A 19,253-nucleotide genomic window follows, 5' to 3' on the forward strand; every position below is an offset into this window, starting at 1 on the left:
TCTTCCCCTTCAGGACTGAGAGAAAAGAACCCAACTACGATGATACCATGTTAAGAATGATACAGGCTTGGCTCAAGCCTGTAATCCCACTTGGCCGAGACTCACAAGGTCAGAGATCGAGAAGAACACGGTGAAACCCAACTACTACAAAAACTACCGGAGTGGCGGGCGCCTGTAGTCCCAGCTACTTAGGAGGCTGAAGAAGTAACCCGATGGAGCTTGCAAGATCCGCCACTGCACTAGCTAGACAGAGCCAGACTGTCTAAAAAAAAAGATGATACAGTACAAAAACAATACTTTATAAATACATAGAGCCTTAAAATGACTTAATGTGATAGCTGTTAAAATGTCTTTATGTGACTTAATGATAGATGTCATGGTCTTGAGTAGATGCAAATGACTTCTAAGTGCTGATCAGGAAAATGTTATCTCTCTGCCCAAGGAAGATGAAAATGGAGTAGTGGCCATTAGCTTTACTAGTGAAAAGATATTTGAAACGTTACCATGAATGCAGTTTCAATAAAAAATCTGGGATTCAGACTTAGCTGTATTCTTTATTACAACACTCTGAGCCATTCAGAGAGCAGTTATTATATAAATGTAATAAATAGATTTGGGCTTATCTAGTCGTTTGAATGCCATCAATACTGAATTAAGCTGCAGAATGGCAGAGCTCACATTTCTCAGTAGAAACTAATGACAGACTTGAGAATCTCATAATGTATACACTCACCATTACTCTGCACATTGAGGTTAACCGCTTGAATTTGTGAGGTTTTGATTTTTTTGGTTTCAACAATTTTATCCCTTTATAATGTGTTCCAATTTTAGTTGTTGGTAGTTGAAAACTAAACAAGTGCTATTCACCATCCATCTCCTCTATCTCTTTCATTTTATAACCTTTTGTTTGTTTTTTGTTTCGTTGTTTCATAGACCCTGCTGGAAACAACAACTAGCCTTCTAAACCAAGATCTCCATTGGTCATTGTGTAACCTGAGAGCTTCGGTCACCAGAGGACTGAATCCCAAACAAGATTACTGCTCTATATGTTTGCAACAGTACAAGAGACGCCAAGAAATGGCTGATGAAATTATTGTCTTTAGGTAAGAAAGGGAAATAAATGTTACATGTATGGTACATGTACATCTGTGGCATTACCAGGCAAGAATACACATGGATACACAGGCAGTCATTCTAGCAATGAACATGATAGGCAAGTTCCTGCCCTCACAGACCTTACATTCTGCATTGGGGTGGAGGTTAGGGTGCCCAGGCGAGACATAAATACAGAGGAATAAGAGCTTTGGAGAAAAACAAAACGCAGGACAAATGGATAGAAGGATGACCTGTTCAGGACAAGTGCTATTAAATGAGGGAAGGTATATCTGAGGACATGACCTTTGAACAGAACAAGAGAGGGAGGAGCAAGGGTGCTGAGAGGTGTTTGGATTCCAAGTATCCCTTAAAGGTAGGGATAATTTGCTGGTGTATTAGATGTGGAATATGAGAGAAAAATGAGTCTTTGGTCTGAGCAATTGGGTAAACATGTACCATTGTCTAAGATGAAGAAGATACAAGGAAGTGGGGAAGTCAAGAGTTTCGTCTTGCACGTGTTAGGTTTGATGTGTACTGTTAGACATCAAGTAGGGATGCCAGCTAGACAGTTCGTCAAGTCAGAAATCTGGAGATGTGTTGAGACTGGAAAATTTTAATTTAGAAGTTGTCAGCATATGATATTTAAGCTACATTGAAAGAGAGAAGAACCCTAGTGCAGAATGAAGGTGTTGGTCTCAGGAGCAAAGACAGCTCATCTAGAATGTATGGATAGAAGTAACACAATATGACCATGGAGCCAAACTTCCTGAGTTCAGATATTGACTCTGCTACATGCCAGCTGTGAGACCTTGGACAAGTTATTTAACCTCTTTATATTTTAGTTTCCTCATCTGTAAATAGGATAATAGTACCTACCTCCTAGGGTTTTGTGAGGATTGAATGAAATGATTTATATAAGGCACTTGTAACAGTGCCTGGCATGAGTAAGCACTATCTGAGTGTTAGCTCTGCATGAAGATTGGTAGACTTGATGGTTGGAAGAGGAGGTAGTTCTCTTCACACGAAGAGCCCATTCAGGCGAGAAATATTTATTGAGCACCTGCTGTATGTGAGCTGCTATTCAAGGGGATAGGATACAGGAGGAACGAAACAAAGGCTCTACCCTCATGGAGTTTACATTGTAGTGTCAGGGATAGACCGTAAGCCAACAAGTGAAATGCCAGATACTGATAACTACCACGGGGGAAAAAATGTTAAAGGAGATACAGAGTGTTTAGTGGTGGATGCAGATATTTTATATAGGTTGGTCAGGGAAAGGCTCACTGTTAAGGTGACTTATGAACAGATAACTTAAAAATTAATTAATAGAAAAATAATTAATAGTTACATGAATAAAAACGAGCTATGCTATAGAGAAAAAGGAATGTTGGGAGCTACTAATTTATAGAGTAGCCCGGAAAGCCTTCTTGTTTAAATGACATTTGACGGGATCTAAAGGAAGTGGCTGTGCAACCTCAGAAGAGAGTACACCAGGCAGAGGAGCCGAGTGCAGAGACCATGAGGCGGGAGAGCCTTGGCATTCTTGAGGAGTAGTGAGTAAGGAGGCTAGTGGCACCTGAGCAGCCAAGGAAGGAGACAGTGAAAGAGACTTCAGAGGAGCAGAGGCCAAATCATGTAGGAGCTGGCCCAAATCTAACTCATTTTTATAATGAAAGTGAGACTTTTACTCTGAGATGCGAAGCCATTGGATGATTTTGAGGACTGGGGCGGTGACATGATCTGACCTATGTCTTTTTTTTTTTTTTTTAATACTTTAAGTTCTAGGGTACATGTGCATAACGTTTATATCATGTATAACTCCCCAATGCAATCCCTCCCTCCTCCCCCCCCCCCTGATAGGCCCCAGTGTGTGATGTTCCCCTTCCGAGTCCAAGTGATCTCATTGTTCAGTTCCCACCTATGAGTGAGAACATGCGGTGTTTGGTTTCTCTTCTTGTGATAGTTTGCTAAGAATGATGGTTTCCAGCTGCATCCATGTCCCTACAAAGGACGCAAACTCATCCTTTTTGATGGCTGCATAGTATTCCATGGTGTATATGTGCCACATTTTCTTAATCCAGTCTGTCACAGATGGACATTTGGGTTGATTCCAAGTCTTTGCTATTGTGAATAGTGCCGCAATAAACATACGTGTGCATGTGTCTTTGTAGTAGAGTAATTATAATCCTTTGGGTATATACCCAGTAGTGGGATGGCTGGGTCATATGGTACATCTAGTTCTAGATCCTTGAGGAATCGCCATACTGTTTTCCATAATGGTTGAACTAGTTTACAATCCCACCAACAGTGTAAAAGTGTTCCTATTTCTCCACATCCTCTCCAACATCTATTGTTTCCTGACTTTTTAATGATTGCCATTCTAACTGGTGTGAGATGGTATCTCATTGTGGTTTTGATTTGCATTTCTCTGATGGCGAGTGATGACGAGCATTTTTTCATGTGTCTGTTGGCTGTATGGATGTCTTCTTTTGAGAAATGTCTGTTCATATCCTTTGCCCACTTTTTGATGGGGTTGTTTGTTTTTTTCTTGTATATTTGTTTGAGTTCTTTGTAGATTCTGGATATTAGCCCTTTGTCAGATGAGTAGGTTGCAAAAATTTTCTCCCATTCTGTAGGTTGCCTGTTCACTCTGATGGTAGTTTCTTTTGCTGTGCAAAAGCTCTTTAGTTTAATTAGATCCCATTTGTCAATTTTGGCTTTTGCTGCCGTTGCTTTTGGTGTTTTAGACATGAAGTCCTTGCCCATGCCTATGTCCTGAATGGTACTACCTAGATTTTCTTCTAGGGTTTTTATGGTATTAGGTCTAACATTTAAGTCTCTAATCCATCTTGAATTAATTTTCGTATAAGGGGTAAGGAAAGGATCCAGTTTCAGCTTTCTACTTATGGCTAGCCAATTTTCCCAGCACCATTTATTAAATAGGGAATCCTTTCCCCATTTCTTGTTTCTCTCAGGTTTGTCAAAGATCAGATGGCTGTAGATGTGTGGTATTATTTCTGAGGACTCTGTTCTGTTCCATTGGTCTATATCTCTGTTGTGGTACCAGTACCATGCTGTTTTGGTTACTGTAGCCTTGTAGTATAGTTTGAAGTCAGGTAGCGTGACGCCTCCAGCTTTGTCCTTTTGACTTAGGATTGTCTTGGCAATGCGGGCTCTTTTTTGGTTCCATATGAACTTTAAAGCAGTTTTTTCCAATTCTGTGAAGAAAGTCATTGGTAGCTTGATGGGGATGGCATTGAATCTATAAATAACCTTGGGCAGTATGGCCATTTTCACGATATTGATTCTTCCTATCCATGAGCATGGTATGTTCTTCCATTTGTTTGTGTCCTCTTTGATTTCACTGAGCAGTGGTTTGTAGTTCTCCTTGAAGAGGTCCTTTACATCCCTTGTAAGCTGGATTCCTAGGTATTTGATTCTCTTTGAAGCAATTGTGAATGGAAGTTCATTCCTGATTTGGCTCTCTGCTTGTCTGTTACTGGTGTATAAGAATGCTTGGGATTTTTGCACATTAATTTTGTATCCTGAGACTTTGCTGAAGTTGCTTATCAGCTTAAGGAGATTTTGGGCTGAGACGATGGGGTTTTCTAAATATACAATCATGTCATCTGCAAACAGGGACAATTTGACTTCTTCTTTTCCTAACTGGATACCCTTGATTTCTTTCTCTTGCCTGATTGCCCTAGCCAGAACTTCCAACACTATGTTGAATAGGAGTGGTGAGAGAGGGCATCCCTGTCTTGTGCCAGTTTTCAAAGGGAATTTTTCCAGTTTTTGCCCATTCAGTATGATATTAGCTGTGGGTTTGTCATAAATAGCTCTTATTATTTTGAGGTACGTTCCATCAATACCGAATTTATTGAGCGTTTTTAGCATAAAGGGCTGTTGAATTTTGTCAAAAGCCTTTTCTGCATCTATTGAGATAATCATGTGGTTCTTGTCTTTGGTTCTGTTTATATGCTGGATTACGTTTATTGATTTGCGAATGTTGAACCAGCCTTGCATCCCAGGGATGAAGCCCACTTGATCATGGTGGATAAGCTTTTTGATGTGCTGCTGAATCCGGTTTGCCAGTATTTTATTGAGAATTTTTGCATCGATGTTCATCAGGGATATTGGTCTAAAATTCTCTTTTTTTGTTGTGTCTCTGCCAGGCTTTGGTATCAGGATGATGTTGGCCTCATAAAATGAGTTAGGGAGGATTCCCTCTTTTTCTATTGATTGGAATAGTTTCAGAAGGAATGGTACCAGCTCCTCCTTGTACCTCTGGTAGAATTCAGCTGTGAATCCATCTGGTCCTGGACTTTTTTTGGTGGGTAGGCTATTAATTGTTGCCTCAATTTCAGAGCCTGTTATTGGTCTATTCAGGGATTCAACTTCTTCCTGGTTCAGTCTTGGGAGAGTGTAAGTGTCCAGGAAATTATCCATTTCTTCTAGATTTTCTAGTTGATTTGCGTAGAGGCATTTATAGTATTCTCTGATGGTAGTTTGTATTTCTGTGGGGTCGGTGGTGATATCCCCTTTATCATTTTTTATTGCGTCTATTTGATTCCTCTCTCTTTTCTTCTTTATTAGTCTTGCTAGCGGTCTGTCAATTTTGTTGATCTTTTCAAAAAACCAACTCCTGGATTCATTGATTTTTTGGAGGGTTTTTGTGTCTCTATCTCCTTCAGTTCTGCTCTGATCTTAGTTATTTCTTGCCTTCTGCTAGCTTTTGAATGTGTTTGCTCTTGCTCTCTAGTTCTTTTAATTGTGATGTTAGAGTGTCAATTTTAGATCTTTCCTGCTTTCTCTTGTGGGCATTTAGTGCTATAAATTTCCCTCTACACACTGCTTTAAATGTGTCCCAGAGATTCTGGTATGTTGTATCTTTGTTCTCATTGGTTTCAAAGAACATCTTTATTTCTGCTTCATTTCGTTATGTACCCAGTAGTCATTCAGGAGCAGGTTGTTCAGTTTCCATGTAGTTGAGCGGTTTTGATTGAGTTTCTTAGTCCTGAGTTCTAGTTTGATTGCACTGTGGTCTGAGAGACAGTTTGTTATAATTTCTGTTCTTGTACATTTGCTGAGGAGTGCTTTACTTCCAATTATGTGGTCAATTTTGGAATAAGTGCGATGTGGTGCTGAGAAGAATGTATATTCTGTTGATTTGGGGTGGAGAGTTCTATAGATGTCTATTAGGTCCGCTTGGTGCAGAGATGAGTTCAATTCCTGGATATCCTTGTTAACTTTCTGTCTCGTTGATCTGTCTAATGTTGACAGTGGAGTGTTGAAATCTCCCATTATTATTGTATGGGAGTCTAAGTCTCTTTGTAGGTCTCTAAGGACTTGCTTTATGAATCTGGGTGCTCCTGTATTGGGTGCATATATATTTAGGATAGTTAGCTCTTCCTGTTGAATTGATCCCTTTACCATTATGTAATGGCCTTCTTTGTCTCTTTTGATCTTTGATGGTTTAAAGTCTGTTTTATCAGAGACTAGGATTGCAACCCCTGCTTTTTTTTGTTCTCCATTTGCTTGGTAGATCTTCCTCCATCCCTTTATTTTGAGCCTATGTATGTCTCTGCATGTGAGATGGGTCTCCTGAATACAGCAGACTGATGGGTCTTGACTCTTTATCCAGTTTGCCAGTCTGTGTCTTTTAATTGGAGCATTTAGTCCATTACATTTAAGGTTAATATTGTTATGTGTGAACTTGATCCTGTCATTATGATATTAACTGGTTATTTTGCTCATTAGTTGATGCAGTTTCTTCCTAGCCTCGATGGTCTTTACATTTTGGCATGTTTTTGCAATGGCTGGTACCGGTTGTTCCTTTCCATGTTTAGGGCTTCCTTCAGGGTCTCTTGTAAGGCAGGCCTGGTGGTGACAAAATCTCTAAGCATTTGCTTATCTGTAAAGGATTTTATTTCTCCTTCACTGATGAAACTTAGTTTGGCTGGATATGAAATTCTGGGTTGAAAATTCTTTTCTTTAAGAACGTTGAATATTGGCCCCCACTCTCTTCTGGCTTGTAGAGTTTCTGCCGAGAGATCTGCTGTTAGTCTGATGGGCTTCCCTTTGTGGGTAACCCGACCTTTCTCTCTGGCTGCCCTTAAGATTTTTTCCTTCATTTCACTTTGGTGAATCTGGCAATTATGTGTCTTGGAGTTGCTCTTCTGGAGGAGTATCTTTGTGGCGTTCTCTGTATTTCCTGAATTTGAATGTTGGCCTGCCCTACTAGGTTGGGGAAGTTCTCCTGGATGATATCCTGAAGAGTGTTTTCCAACTTGGTTCCATTTTCCCCCTCACTTTCAGGCACCCCAATCAGACGTAGATTTGGTCTTTTTACATAATCCCATACTTCTTGCAGGCTTTGTTCATTTCTTTTTCTTCTTTTTTCTTTTGGTTTCTCTTCTCGCTTCATTTCATTCATTTGATCCTCAATCGCTGATACTCTTTCTTCCAGTTGATCGAGTCGGTTACTGAAGCTTGTGCATTTGTCACGTATTTCTCGTGTCATGGTTTTCATCTCTGTCATTTCGTTTATGATCTTCTCTGCATTAATTAGTCTAGCTGTCAATTCTTCCACTCTTTTTCAAGATTTTTAGTTTCTTTGCGCTGGGTACGTAATTCCTCCTTTAGCTCTGAGAAGTTTGATGGACTGAAGCCTTCTTCTCTCATCTCGTCAAAGTCATTCTCTGACCAGCTTTGATCCGTTGCTGGCGATGGGCTGCGCTCCTTTGCAGGGGGAGATGCGCTCTTATTTTTTGAATTTCCAGCTTTTCTGCCCTGCTTCTTCCCCATCTTTGTGGTTTTATCTGTCTCTGGTCTTTGATGATGGTGACGTACTGATGGGGTTTTGGTATAGGTGTCCTTCCTGTTTGATAGTTTTCCGTCTGACAGTCAGAAGGACTGTCTGTTGGTCTGTTGGAGATTGCTTGAGGTCCACTCCAGACCCTGTTTGCCTGGGTATCAGCAGCAGAGGTTGCCGAAGATAGAATATTGCTGAACAGCGAGTGTACCTGTCTGATTCTTCCTTTGGAAGTTTCCTCTCAGGGATGACTCCACCCTGTGAGGTGTGGGGTGTCAGACTGCCCCTAGTGGGGGATGTCTCCCAGCTAGGCTACTCAGGGGTCAGGGACCCACCTGAGCAGGCAGTCTGTCCGTTCTCGGATCTCAACCTCCGCGTTGGGAGATCCACGGCTCTCCCCAAAGCTGTCAGACAGAGTCGTTCGCCTCTGCACCGGCCCCCGCTGCTTTCCCTATTGGACCTCAGCTGTGGGCTGTCCCCAGAGTGGAGTCTACAGAGACAGGCAGGTTTCCTTGAGCTGCTGTGAGCTCCACCCAGTTCGAGCTTCCCAGCGGCTTTGTTTACCTACTTAAGCCTCAGCAATGGCGGGCGCCCCTCCCCCAGCCTCGCTGCTGCCTTGCGGATAGATCGCCGCAGACTGCTGTGTTAGCAGTGAGGGAGGCTCCGTGGGCGTGGGACCCTCCCGGCCAGGTGTGGGATATATTCTCCTGGTGTGCCTGTTTCCTTAAAGCGCAGTATTGGGGTGGGAGTTACCCGATTTTCCAGGTGTTATGTGTCTCAGTTCCCCTGGCTAGGAAAACGGATTTCCTTCCCCCTTGCGCTTCCAGGTGAGGCGATGCCTCGCCCTGCTTCAGCTCACGCTGGTCAGGCTGCAGCAGCTGACCAGCACCGATTGTCCGGCACTCCCTAGAGAGATGACCCCAGTACCTCAGTTGAAAATGCAGAAATCACCGGTCTTCTGTGTCACTCGCGCTGGGAGCTGGAGACTGGAGCTGTTCCTATTCGGCCATCTTGCTCCGCCCCTCTGACCTATGTCTTAAGGATTACTCTGACTGTTGTGTTAAAGGACTAGAGAGATCAAGGGGGAAAGCAGACAGATCAGTTAAAATATATATATATATATATGCACACACACACACACACACAGAGAGAGACAGAGAGAGAGAGAGAGAGACAGAGAGATAGGAAGAAAAAAGAGAAAGAATATAAAGACTATAGAAAAGAAAAGGATTGATTTCTGAAATGTCCAACATTTTAGGTTAGAGAAATGAAGACAAATCAGTGTAGATGGCTGAGAATTATTCTCAGTACTCAAATTCTGGGAAGCTGATTTAGTCATTTAATGTAATCAATAGGGAATTTCTTTATATGAGTAGTGTAAGGATTTACTACAGCAGTGACATTTTTGTAAATGTTTAATCAAATCACAACCCTTGCCTTGAATTTGGTGATCAGACCATTCATGTTGTTATCAAGCTACTTAAATAGTTATGATTTTTTCCAGTTGCCTTTTTTAATTTTATTTTTTTCTTTTTGAGATGGAATCTCATTCTGTCTGCCAGGCTGGAGTGCAGTGACGCAATCTCAGCTCACTGTAACCTCTGCCTCCTGGGTTCAACCAATTCTCGTGCCTCAGCCTCATGAGTAGCTGGGATTACAGGTGTGTGCCACCACACCTGGCTAATTTTTTGTTTTTCTTGTTTTGTTTTGTTTTTTGTTTTTTTGAGACAGAGTTTTGCTCTTGTCGCCCAGGCTGGAGTGCAGTGGCACGATCTTGGCTCACTGCAACATCTGCCTTCCGGGTTCAAGCAATTCTTCTGCCTCAGCCTCCCAACTAGCTGGGATTATAGGTACCTGCCACCACACCCGGCTAATTTTTTGTATTTTTAGTAGAGGTGGGGTTTCACCATGTTGTCCAGGCTGATCTCAAACTCCTAACCTCAGCCGATCTGCCCGCCTCGGCCTCCCAAAGTGCTGGGATTACAGGCGTGAGCCACCATGCCCAGCCCCCCGTTGCATTTTTTTCAGACTATCTGAAAATGCCATCCATATTTCATAGTTTGGTAAATGAACAGAAGTTCAACTCATCCTTTGGGTAGTTTGTAGTCAGAGAACAGTAATTTGTTTGTACTCACAACATAATTATACAATTATATGAATGTGGATTTTTAAAAAGAGAGGACAGCAGCAAGTACATTCCCTTTCTTGTTTCTTACCCTGTATAGCCATCAGTGCCTTTCTACTTGTTAGATATCTTTATTGCTTCTAAGTACACTTACAAGCTTATGGTGATGGATTTTGTGATAGTAAAAAGGACACATTCGTTGCCTTCATTTTGCAGCTGTGGCCATTTGTATCACTCATTCTGCCTTCAAAACAAAGAATGCACCATGGAAATTGAGGGCCAAACAAGATGGACATGCTACAAATGCAGCTCAAGTAACAAAGTAGGAAAACTCAGTGAAAATTCATCTGAAATTAAAAAGGGAAGGATAACCCCATCACAGGTAAGACTTGTTTTCATGGCAAAATGGAGATGGTCTTTTCTTACCAATGTCATTTGGGCCTGGTTTTCATTTTCTTCGGTTCCCGTAGGTCTCAACAAATTTACCTGATGAGTATTGGGTACATGAAATGTTCTTTTCAGTCCTATTTAGTGTTTGAAGAGCCTCTCCTCTCTACTCAGTACAGAAAAAAAACATGAATTTGAGAGCAACAGATGACATTTTCTGCCTTTAAAAGGCTGAAGATCTAGTTGGACAGATGAGATGTACACACATGAGCCTGTTTTTAAGACCCTTTGACACAGTAACAGCCTAGCAAATACGACTGAATACTTGCAAGTACCAATGAGTACCTATATGATAAGAGTGCAGAATTATGACTTTTAAGTAGGGCTGATGATGGACAAGGTGCATGCACATATGCTCTTTCACTGCCTTTGGAGTCTTGACTGCTGGACTAGATGATAATTTTATGTATTTTACAGCCTTTTTTTTAAAGCAGGCAGTGGAGCAGAATTTGAACTCTACCGCTTGATAGTTTTCAGGAGAACAGAGCTTGACAACACAAGGGATTCAATGTGGAGAAGTTACTGGGACTGGGACTTGATCATTGTGCTCTACTCAGCTATACTTCCTCTTTGAAGTAGTATCATATTTTCGGCTTCCCGTTCCTTCCTCTGTGCTACCCTATCCTATAATTGGCCCTCACATCACATAGTGAAAAGTTGGGCTTGTTACTTTTCTCTTTTTTTTTTTTTGAGATGGAGTCTCGCTCTGTTGCCCAGGCTGGAGTGCAGTGGTGTGATCTCGGCTCACTGCAAGCTCCACCTCCCGGGTTCACGCCATTCTGCCTCAGCCCCCTGAGTAGCTGGTACTACAGGTGTATGCCACCACGCCTTGCTAACTTTTTGTATTTTCAGTAGAGACAGGGTTTCACTGTGTTAGCCAGGATGGTCTCGATTTCCTGACCTTGTGATCTACCTGCCTCGGCCTCCCAAAGTTCTGGGATTACAGGCGTGAGCCACCGCGCCCGGCCTCTCTTTTTGTTTCATCAGCCATCAACATTGTATTAGAAGCAAAGCCTGAGAAAACCTCATGACTAACATCTCTCCAGATAACAATGTAGAACTTCTACTCTCCAGTGGTAGCCTTTCCATTTATACCTTCCCCAAGTTTGTATTGAACAGTGTGATAGGCACTTGCCTGGTGCCTGGGGATACAATGGTAGACAAGGCAAACATGGTCTTGTCTTGCAGAGTTTACAGTCAATGAAATTACAAAAGGATTTTTAACTAAGTACTCTCAAGTTTTTTCTGACTCCAATTCAGTTCAATTCTAATACTACCTAGAGTTAGAGACTCCATAGTTTAAGGGTTCAGTTCCGTAAGACAGTCCTGCCCAGGCGCGGTGGCTCAAGCCTGTAATCCCAGCACTTTGGGAGGCCGAGACGGGCGGATCATGAGGTCAGGAGATCGAGACCATCCTGGTTAACCCGGTGAAACCCCATCTCTACTAAAAAATACAAAAAAACTAGCCGGGTGAGGTGGCGGGCGCCTGTAGTCCCAGCTACTCAGGAGGCTGAGGCAGAATGGCGTAAACCCGGGAGGTGGAGCTTGCAGTGAGCTGAGATCCGGCCACTGCACTCTAGCCTGGGTGACAGAGCGAGACTCCGTCTCAAAAAAAAAAAAAAAAAAAGACAGTCCTCACTTTAAATGCCAGTCACAAAGTACTCAGGCTACCTACTTTTGTCTGACTTGGCTGCAAATTCAGTGGTCCCCATGACCCCCTCTCGGGTTCCATAATTCACTAGGATGACTCACAGAACTCAGGAAACACTTTATTTACATTTACCAATTTATTATAAAGGATGCAACTGAGGAAGAGCCAAATGGAAGACATGCATAGGGCAAGGTTGGGAAGGGGGATGAGGAGTGGTAGAGATTCCATGCCCTTTCTGGGCCTAGCACCTTCCTAGCACATCAATGTCTACACTAACCCATAAACTCCTCAACCCTACCATTTACAGGTTTTTCTGGAGGTTTCATTATGTAGTCATGCCTGTTTAAATTATTGGCCATTTATGATTGAGCTCAATCTCCAGCCCCTCTCCCCTCTGCACAGGTTGGGAGATGGGGCTGAAAGTTCCAAATCTCTAACCATGGCTTGGTCTTTCTGACACCCAGCCCCCATGCTGAAGCTACCTAGGGGTCTCCAGTCACCAGTCATCTTATTCTCATGCAAAAGACACTCTCATCACTCAGGAGATTCCACTTGTTTTAGGAGCTGTATGCCAGGAACCTAAGACAAAGGCCAAATATATGTATTTTTATTATACCACAAGTACTTACAGATGAACTATGCTGTAAGATAATGAGTAGATATGAAATAGGTGTGAGGGATCATGGAAGGCTTCCTAGAAGTGCCATGTTAGCTTCCCTTGAAGGGAAAAAAAGAGGAGTAAGCTAGACAAGTTTAAGTGCAAGAGTAGACAGCAAGGGGAGTATTGCAGGCAGAGCAAACAATACATGGAATAAACACAGAACTAGAAGGTAAGCACAATGGAATCAAGAGGGTCAGAGAGAGTGATATGAGGTGAGGCTCATTAGGCAAGCAGGGACCAAGTTAAGTACTTACGTGTGCCAATGCTTATGGCATTATATTTTTTCATTGGTAAGTATAATGTTAACTGTGGAATTTTAGTATGTAACCTTTATATCATGTTTAGGAAATTCCCTTTTATTCCTTGTTTTCTTGAGAAATTTTTCATGAATTGGTGTAAAATTTTGAAAGCCATTTACACTACATTGGTGGCCCTCTTCCCTTATTCCCCACACCTCCTGCAGTGAAGAAAGGTAATCTGTTTCATTGAATTTCTTCCTTCTCAAGCATCAAGAAAGGGGAAACCATTTTATTTAATTTTATTTTTAAATTTTTTATTTCCATAGTTTTTGAGGAACAGGTGGTTTTTGATTACTTGGAAAAGTTATTTAGTAGTGATTTCTGAGATTTTGGTGCACCCATCAGCCAAGCAGTGTACACTATGCCCAATGTGTATTTTTTTATCCCTCACTTCACTCTAGTCCTTCCCCCCTCCCTGAGTCCCTAAAGTCCATTGTATCATTCTTATGCTTTTGCATTCTCATAGTTTAGCTCCCACTTATAAATGAGAACATAAGATGCTTGGTTTTCCATTCCTGTGTTACTTCACTTAGAATAATGGTCTCCAACTCCATCCAGGTTGTACAAATGCCATTATTTTGTTTCTTTCTATGACTGAGTAGTATTCCATGGTGTATGTATACCACATTTCTTTATCCACTCCTTGGTTGGTGGGCATTTTAGGTTGGTTCCATGTCTTGCAGTTGCAAATTGTGCTGCTATAAACATGCGTGTACAAGTGTCTTTTTTGTATAATGACTTCTTTTCCTTTGGGTAGATACCAGGTAATGGAATTGCTGCATCCAAAGGTAGTTCTACTTTTAGTTCTTTAAGGAACCTCCATACTGTTTTCCATAATGGTTGTACTAGTTTACATTCCCACCAGCAGTATAAACGTGTTCCCTTTCCACTACATCCATGCCAACATCTAATTTTTTATTATTTTTTAGGGCCATTCTTGCAGGAGTAAAGTGGTATCTTACTGTGGTTTTAATTTGCATTTCTCTGATAGTTTAGTAATGTTGAGCATTTTTTCACATGTTCGGCCATTTGTGTATCTTCTTTCGAGAATTGTCTATTCGTGTCCTTTGCCCACTTTCTGACGGGGTTGTTTTTTTCTTGCTGATTTGTTTGAGTTCCTTATAGATTCTGGATGTTAGTCCTTTGGTGGATGCATAGTTTATGAATATTTTCTCCCACTCTATGGGTTGTCTGTTTGCTGATTTTTCTTCGCCTGTGCAGAAGCTTTTTAGTTTAATTAGGTTCCATTTATTTATTTGGGCTTTTTTTTTTTGCATTTGCTTTTGGGTTCTTGATCATGAAGTCTTTGCCTAAGCTAATGTCTAGAAGGATTTTTATGGATTCAGGTCTTAGATTTAAGTCTTTGATGCATCTTGGGTTGACTTTGTATACAGTGAGAGTTGAGGATCCAGTTTCATTCTTCTACATGTGGCTTGCCAATTTACCTTTTGTTGAATAGGGTGCCCTTTCCCCACTTTATGTTTTTGTATGCTTTGTCAAAGACCAGTTAGCTGTAAGTATTTGGCTTTACACCTGGTTTCTCTGCTCTGTTCCATTGGTCTGCATTCCTGTTTTTATACCAGTACCATGTTGTATTGGTAGCAATACCCTTGTAGTATAGCGTGAAGTTGGGTAATGTGATGCCTCCAGATTTGTTCTTTTTGCTTAGTATTGCTTTGGCTATGTGGGCTCTTTTTTGGTTCCATGTGAATTTCAGGATTTTTTTTTTCTAGTTCTACTTAGAATGATGATGGTATTTTGATGGGAATCGCATTGAATCTGTAGATTGCTTTTGGCAGTATGGTCATTTTCACAATATCGATTCTACCCATCCATGAGCAAAGGTATTTCCATTTGTTTGTGTCCTCTATATTTCTTTCAGCAGTGTTTTGTAGTTTTCTTGTAGAGGTCTTTCAACTCCTTGGTTGGGTATATTCCTAAGTATTTTATGTATTTATGTATTTATTTATTTATTTATTCTTGCAGCTATTGTAAAACGGATTGAGTTCTTGATTCTCTTGGTTTGTTGTTGGTGTGTATAGCAGTGCTACTGATTCGGGTATGTTAATTTTGTATCCTAAATCTTTACTGAATTCCTTTATCAGATCTAGGAGCTTATTGGATGGGTCTTTAGGGTTTTCTAGGTATACAATCATGTCATTGGTGAACAGTGATGGTTTGACTTCCTCTTTACTGATTGGGTGTCCTTTCTTTCTTCCTCTTGTCTGATTGCTCTGGCCAGGACTTCCAGTACTAAGCTGAATAGATGTAAGTGGGCATCCTTGTCTTTTTGCAGTTCTCAGGAGAAACCATTTTAAAATTGGATCTACACATCAGCAGCAGGTTTGTTTCTGAGGCTATCTCATTCTGCAGGACAGGAAAGATGACCCAACATTTTCGTTATCAGGAAACTTCAGTAAGATCAAATCTAGACAGTTTATTGTAATTGTATGGAAGACAGAATGAGAACTGTTTTGTTTTTTCTTAAATTTTCCTCTAGCTGTCTGTGTCCCTTGATTTTCTTGCATAAGATATTGTAAAAAGATCTAGTGGGTTAGGTAACATAAGAAGGAAGAGGATATGAAATTTATCAAATACATGTGTTAGATGTTTTATGGTAAGTTAGTCTTTACATCAAGTTATGAGGGTGATATGATCCTTATTTTACAACTGTAGGAACTATCTGTAGCTCAGAGAATGAGGGCCAATATTTGACCTCAAGTTTGTAAGACCATTATCACCCCGAATTGTCCTAACACCAACCTAATCTGTTTTTATTCTGGCTTTATTGAAACCTGGTAAAGCTGATTTTTCAAATACATCCATACTATATTGGCAGTCCTAATTAAGATTTCTCACCACTGTGTGAACCATTCACATTTCCAGTTATAAGAAAATTTAAAATGAAAATACTAATTCTACTATGATGGTTTTCTATTAAATTTTGTTATAAGAAAGTTTTACTTTGCTTCCTTAATTTCCTTTAAAAATCTCATCCTGGTTAAGTTCCTACGCAGTGCATGGAGAGCAGCACAAGAGGGCCCAGTAACTCAGACATCAAGCTGAAACAGCCAGTCAGCTTTCACCTGTTGCACTCTACACCTAGAAGATGGTGAATGCATTGGAGTCCCCTCGCTGCCTTTGTAATGGGATCCTTCTGTCAAATAACTTTTTATTTCATCTTTTTCCAAGACGTGAGATAATTAACTTTTACTTCTTCAGTTTCTGGCTCCAGCTCTACAGGATGCAAGAGTTACCCTCAAAACTATGGCCATGGCAGATAAAGTATTTCTTCCTGCCACTTCTTTTTTTTTTTTTTTTTTTTGAGACGGAGTCTCGCGCTGTCACCCAGGCTGGAGTGCTGTGGCCGGATCTCAGCTCACTGCAAGCTCCGCCTCCCGGTTCACGCCATTCTCCTGCCTCAGCCTCCCGAGTAGCTGGGACTACAGGCGCCGCCACCTCGCCCGCTAGTTTTTTGTAGTTTTTAGTAGAGACGGGGTTTCACCGTGTTAGTCAGATGGTCTCGATCTCCTGACCTCGTGATCCGCCCGTCTCGGCCTCCCAAAGTGCTAGGATTACAGGCTTGAGCCACCGCGCCCGGCCTCTTCCTGCCACTTCTATCTCACTGCTTTTTTCATCACTGGTCAATATATGCAACCAATAATTCAGACATAATAGTTGTCTGCCAACAAGGTTACATAGATGTGATGGGGGTTACTCCCCAGAAAGCCTGCTTTCCTCTGGAATAAGCACTTTTAGTCTTCAAAAAAAGGAAATGACCCAAATTACTTTCTTTCCTTATCTCCCCCTCTTCCTTCTTCCCCCAAGCTTACTGAAAATCAGCTCTATAGAATAGGCCTTGTAAATCCATCTGATTCTCTTTCTGATTTCTCTACATACTACCCACAGGAGAAACTAATTTCAACTGAAGTACTCAACATTCTAGTATATTTTCTCAACGAACGTTACTCAATCAAATAATTTATTTTTTAAATTTTATTTATGGTTTTTGAGATGGAGTCTCACTCTGTCGCCCAGGCTGGAGTGCAGTGGCACGATCTTGGCTCACTGCAAGCTGTGCCTCCCGGGTTCATGCCATTCTCCTGCCTTAGCCTCCTGAGTAGCTGGGACTACAGGCGCCTACTACCACACCTGGCTAATTTTTTGTGTTTTTAGTAGAGACGGGATTTCATCATGTTAGCCAGGATAGTCTCAATCTCCTGACCTTGTGATCCACCTGCTTCGGCCTCGCAGAGTGCTGGGATTACAGGCGTGAGCCACTGCTCCCAGCCTATCAAATAATTTAAATTTCTCCTTTGATTATTTCTTTATTAAATTCGTAGTAGCAAATAACAATCTTCTTTGGCATTGATTAGCATGAGAAGACATTATCTTGCTATTAATTGTTAAAAAAATAGTATTTGTTAGTCAACAGGCAACTTGATATAAATTCAAAGAAAAATATCTAAGATTTGCTAGATTTCAATTAACAGGGCTTGGAGTTCTTGAGTAGGTAATAAGCTAACACATTGTTATGTACCAGAACATTCAAGTTGTTATTCCTTTTAAAACTTCAAAAGCAAGAACATTCTTAGACACTCATTAGGGAGTTTTATATGGTATTGTTCAGAATCAGCTGAGTTTTTCCCCACTACTTGGAACTGGTTTTATTTCTTGGTGTTTATTGTTCTCTAGGAAAATGTTTTGTCTTTTGGGGTAAATGTATAAATAATGCCAGGAGGAAGTATGAACAACTTCCAAGTAAGTATTCAGTAAATGATATTTATGTTCACTAGCCATAATTTTCTGTTAACCATTGCACATTACTTAATTGTTTTGAATCCCCACTATACTTGGAGATTCAGTTTACATGCCATTTAATGAAATAGGAACAGTGATATTAATGCCTGTTTTCATTTGTCCATTTTAAAAGAATATTAGCTTTCTGATATAAATAGGTCATATCAATACTATATTACTATAATTAAATATATATTACTATAATTAAACCAAATACTAAAAAATGAGATTTCAGTGTTCAGCAGTAGTGTCATTTCTCAAGAGTGTCTTCAACATTAAACTTATAAATTAAATGAAGATTAGTATATCTCAGAAGTACATAGAGATGATTGATCATCCTAATATAAATGCAGCATTTTGAGGATACTTTTGCCCATTTTCCAATAATCTTGTTATTGTACTGTAGTACTAAGTGGTTCATTACTTCAGCCAGTATTTAATGTTAAGTGATTCATTACTTCAGCCAGTATTTAATGTATGCCTGCATTGAGCCAAACACTATTCCTGGTATGACAATACATTGGTGAATAAAAAAATAACCATAGTTCCCACTATCATATAACTTGCTATCTAGTAAGGGAACTAGACATAAATAATTAAATAAACAAGCATTATATCAAGTATATAGCTTCAAATTGTGATAGGTACATAATTGGCATAAAGGGAAATAGTAGAATATTATAGGGAAAATAGCATGAGGGAAACGTACTTTAGATGGTTAGGGAATCTTTATATGCAGAGGTAATATTTAAGCCAAGACTTGAAGGCTAAGGTGGTACCAGCCATATGAAAACCATTTCAGGCAAGAAATTTCAGGCAAGAGAGAACAGCAAGCACAAAGGATCTGAGGAGACAAATGACTTGTTCAAGGAACTGAAAAAAGATCAGCAGCTGGAACATAGTGCCTAAAAGGGAAAATGGCCAGGAATGAGGTTGAAGAAGTGGGTAGACAGGGCCTGGTTAGCCTTAAAGACCCTGGTAAACAGGTAAGCATGCATTATATCTAATATATAGTTTCAAATTGTGATAGGTACTTAATTGACATAAAGGGAAAGAATAGAATATTAATTACAGGGAGAGTAACACGAGGGAAACCTACTTTAGATTAGGAGACAAATGACTTGTTCGATCAAGAGTTTGGTTTTATTCTTAGGAAACACTGAATGGTGATTGCAGTTGTAGAAAATGAATAGATAGCCAGATTTGTATTACCAGCCCAGTTCTCACTTATTTTCCAGAGCTGTGTAACAGTCAGACTTTTGAAGTTCTGTAAATTTGTACATTTCCCTTTGATGCAGAAAAATCTTCATACAGACAGAACTAAGGATGAAAATAATACCAAGAAATTGTTTTTAGTATTT

General features: G+C 40.5%; 1 protein-coding gene across 4 annotated transcripts in view; it reads left to right on the forward strand.

Moving 5' to 3' along the window:
• VPS8 (VPS8 subunit of CORVET complex) overlaps window positions 1-19,253 on the forward strand; it is a 263,256-nt gene that overhangs the window by 192,550 nt on the left and 51,453 nt on the right. For all 4 annotated transcript variants that reach the window (XM_033211937.1, XM_033211939.1, XM_033211938.1 and 1 more), the window contains 2 exons: window positions 934-1,103; window positions 10,251-10,416. In XM_033211937.1, coding sequence (XP_033067828.1) covers window positions 934-1,103; window positions 10,251-10,416 — 336 coding nt within the window. The remainder of the gene's footprint in view (window positions 1-933; window positions 1,104-10,250; window positions 10,417-19,253) is intronic.

Source organism: Trachypithecus francoisi, unplaced genomic scaffold (genome assembly GCF_009764315.1).
Source record: "Trachypithecus francoisi isolate TF-2019V2 unplaced genomic scaffold, Tfra_2.0 Lachesis_group0, whole genome shotgun sequence".
In the NCBI taxonomy this organism is placed as follows: domain Eukaryota; kingdom Metazoa; phylum Chordata; class Mammalia; order Primates; family Cercopithecidae; genus Trachypithecus; species Trachypithecus francoisi.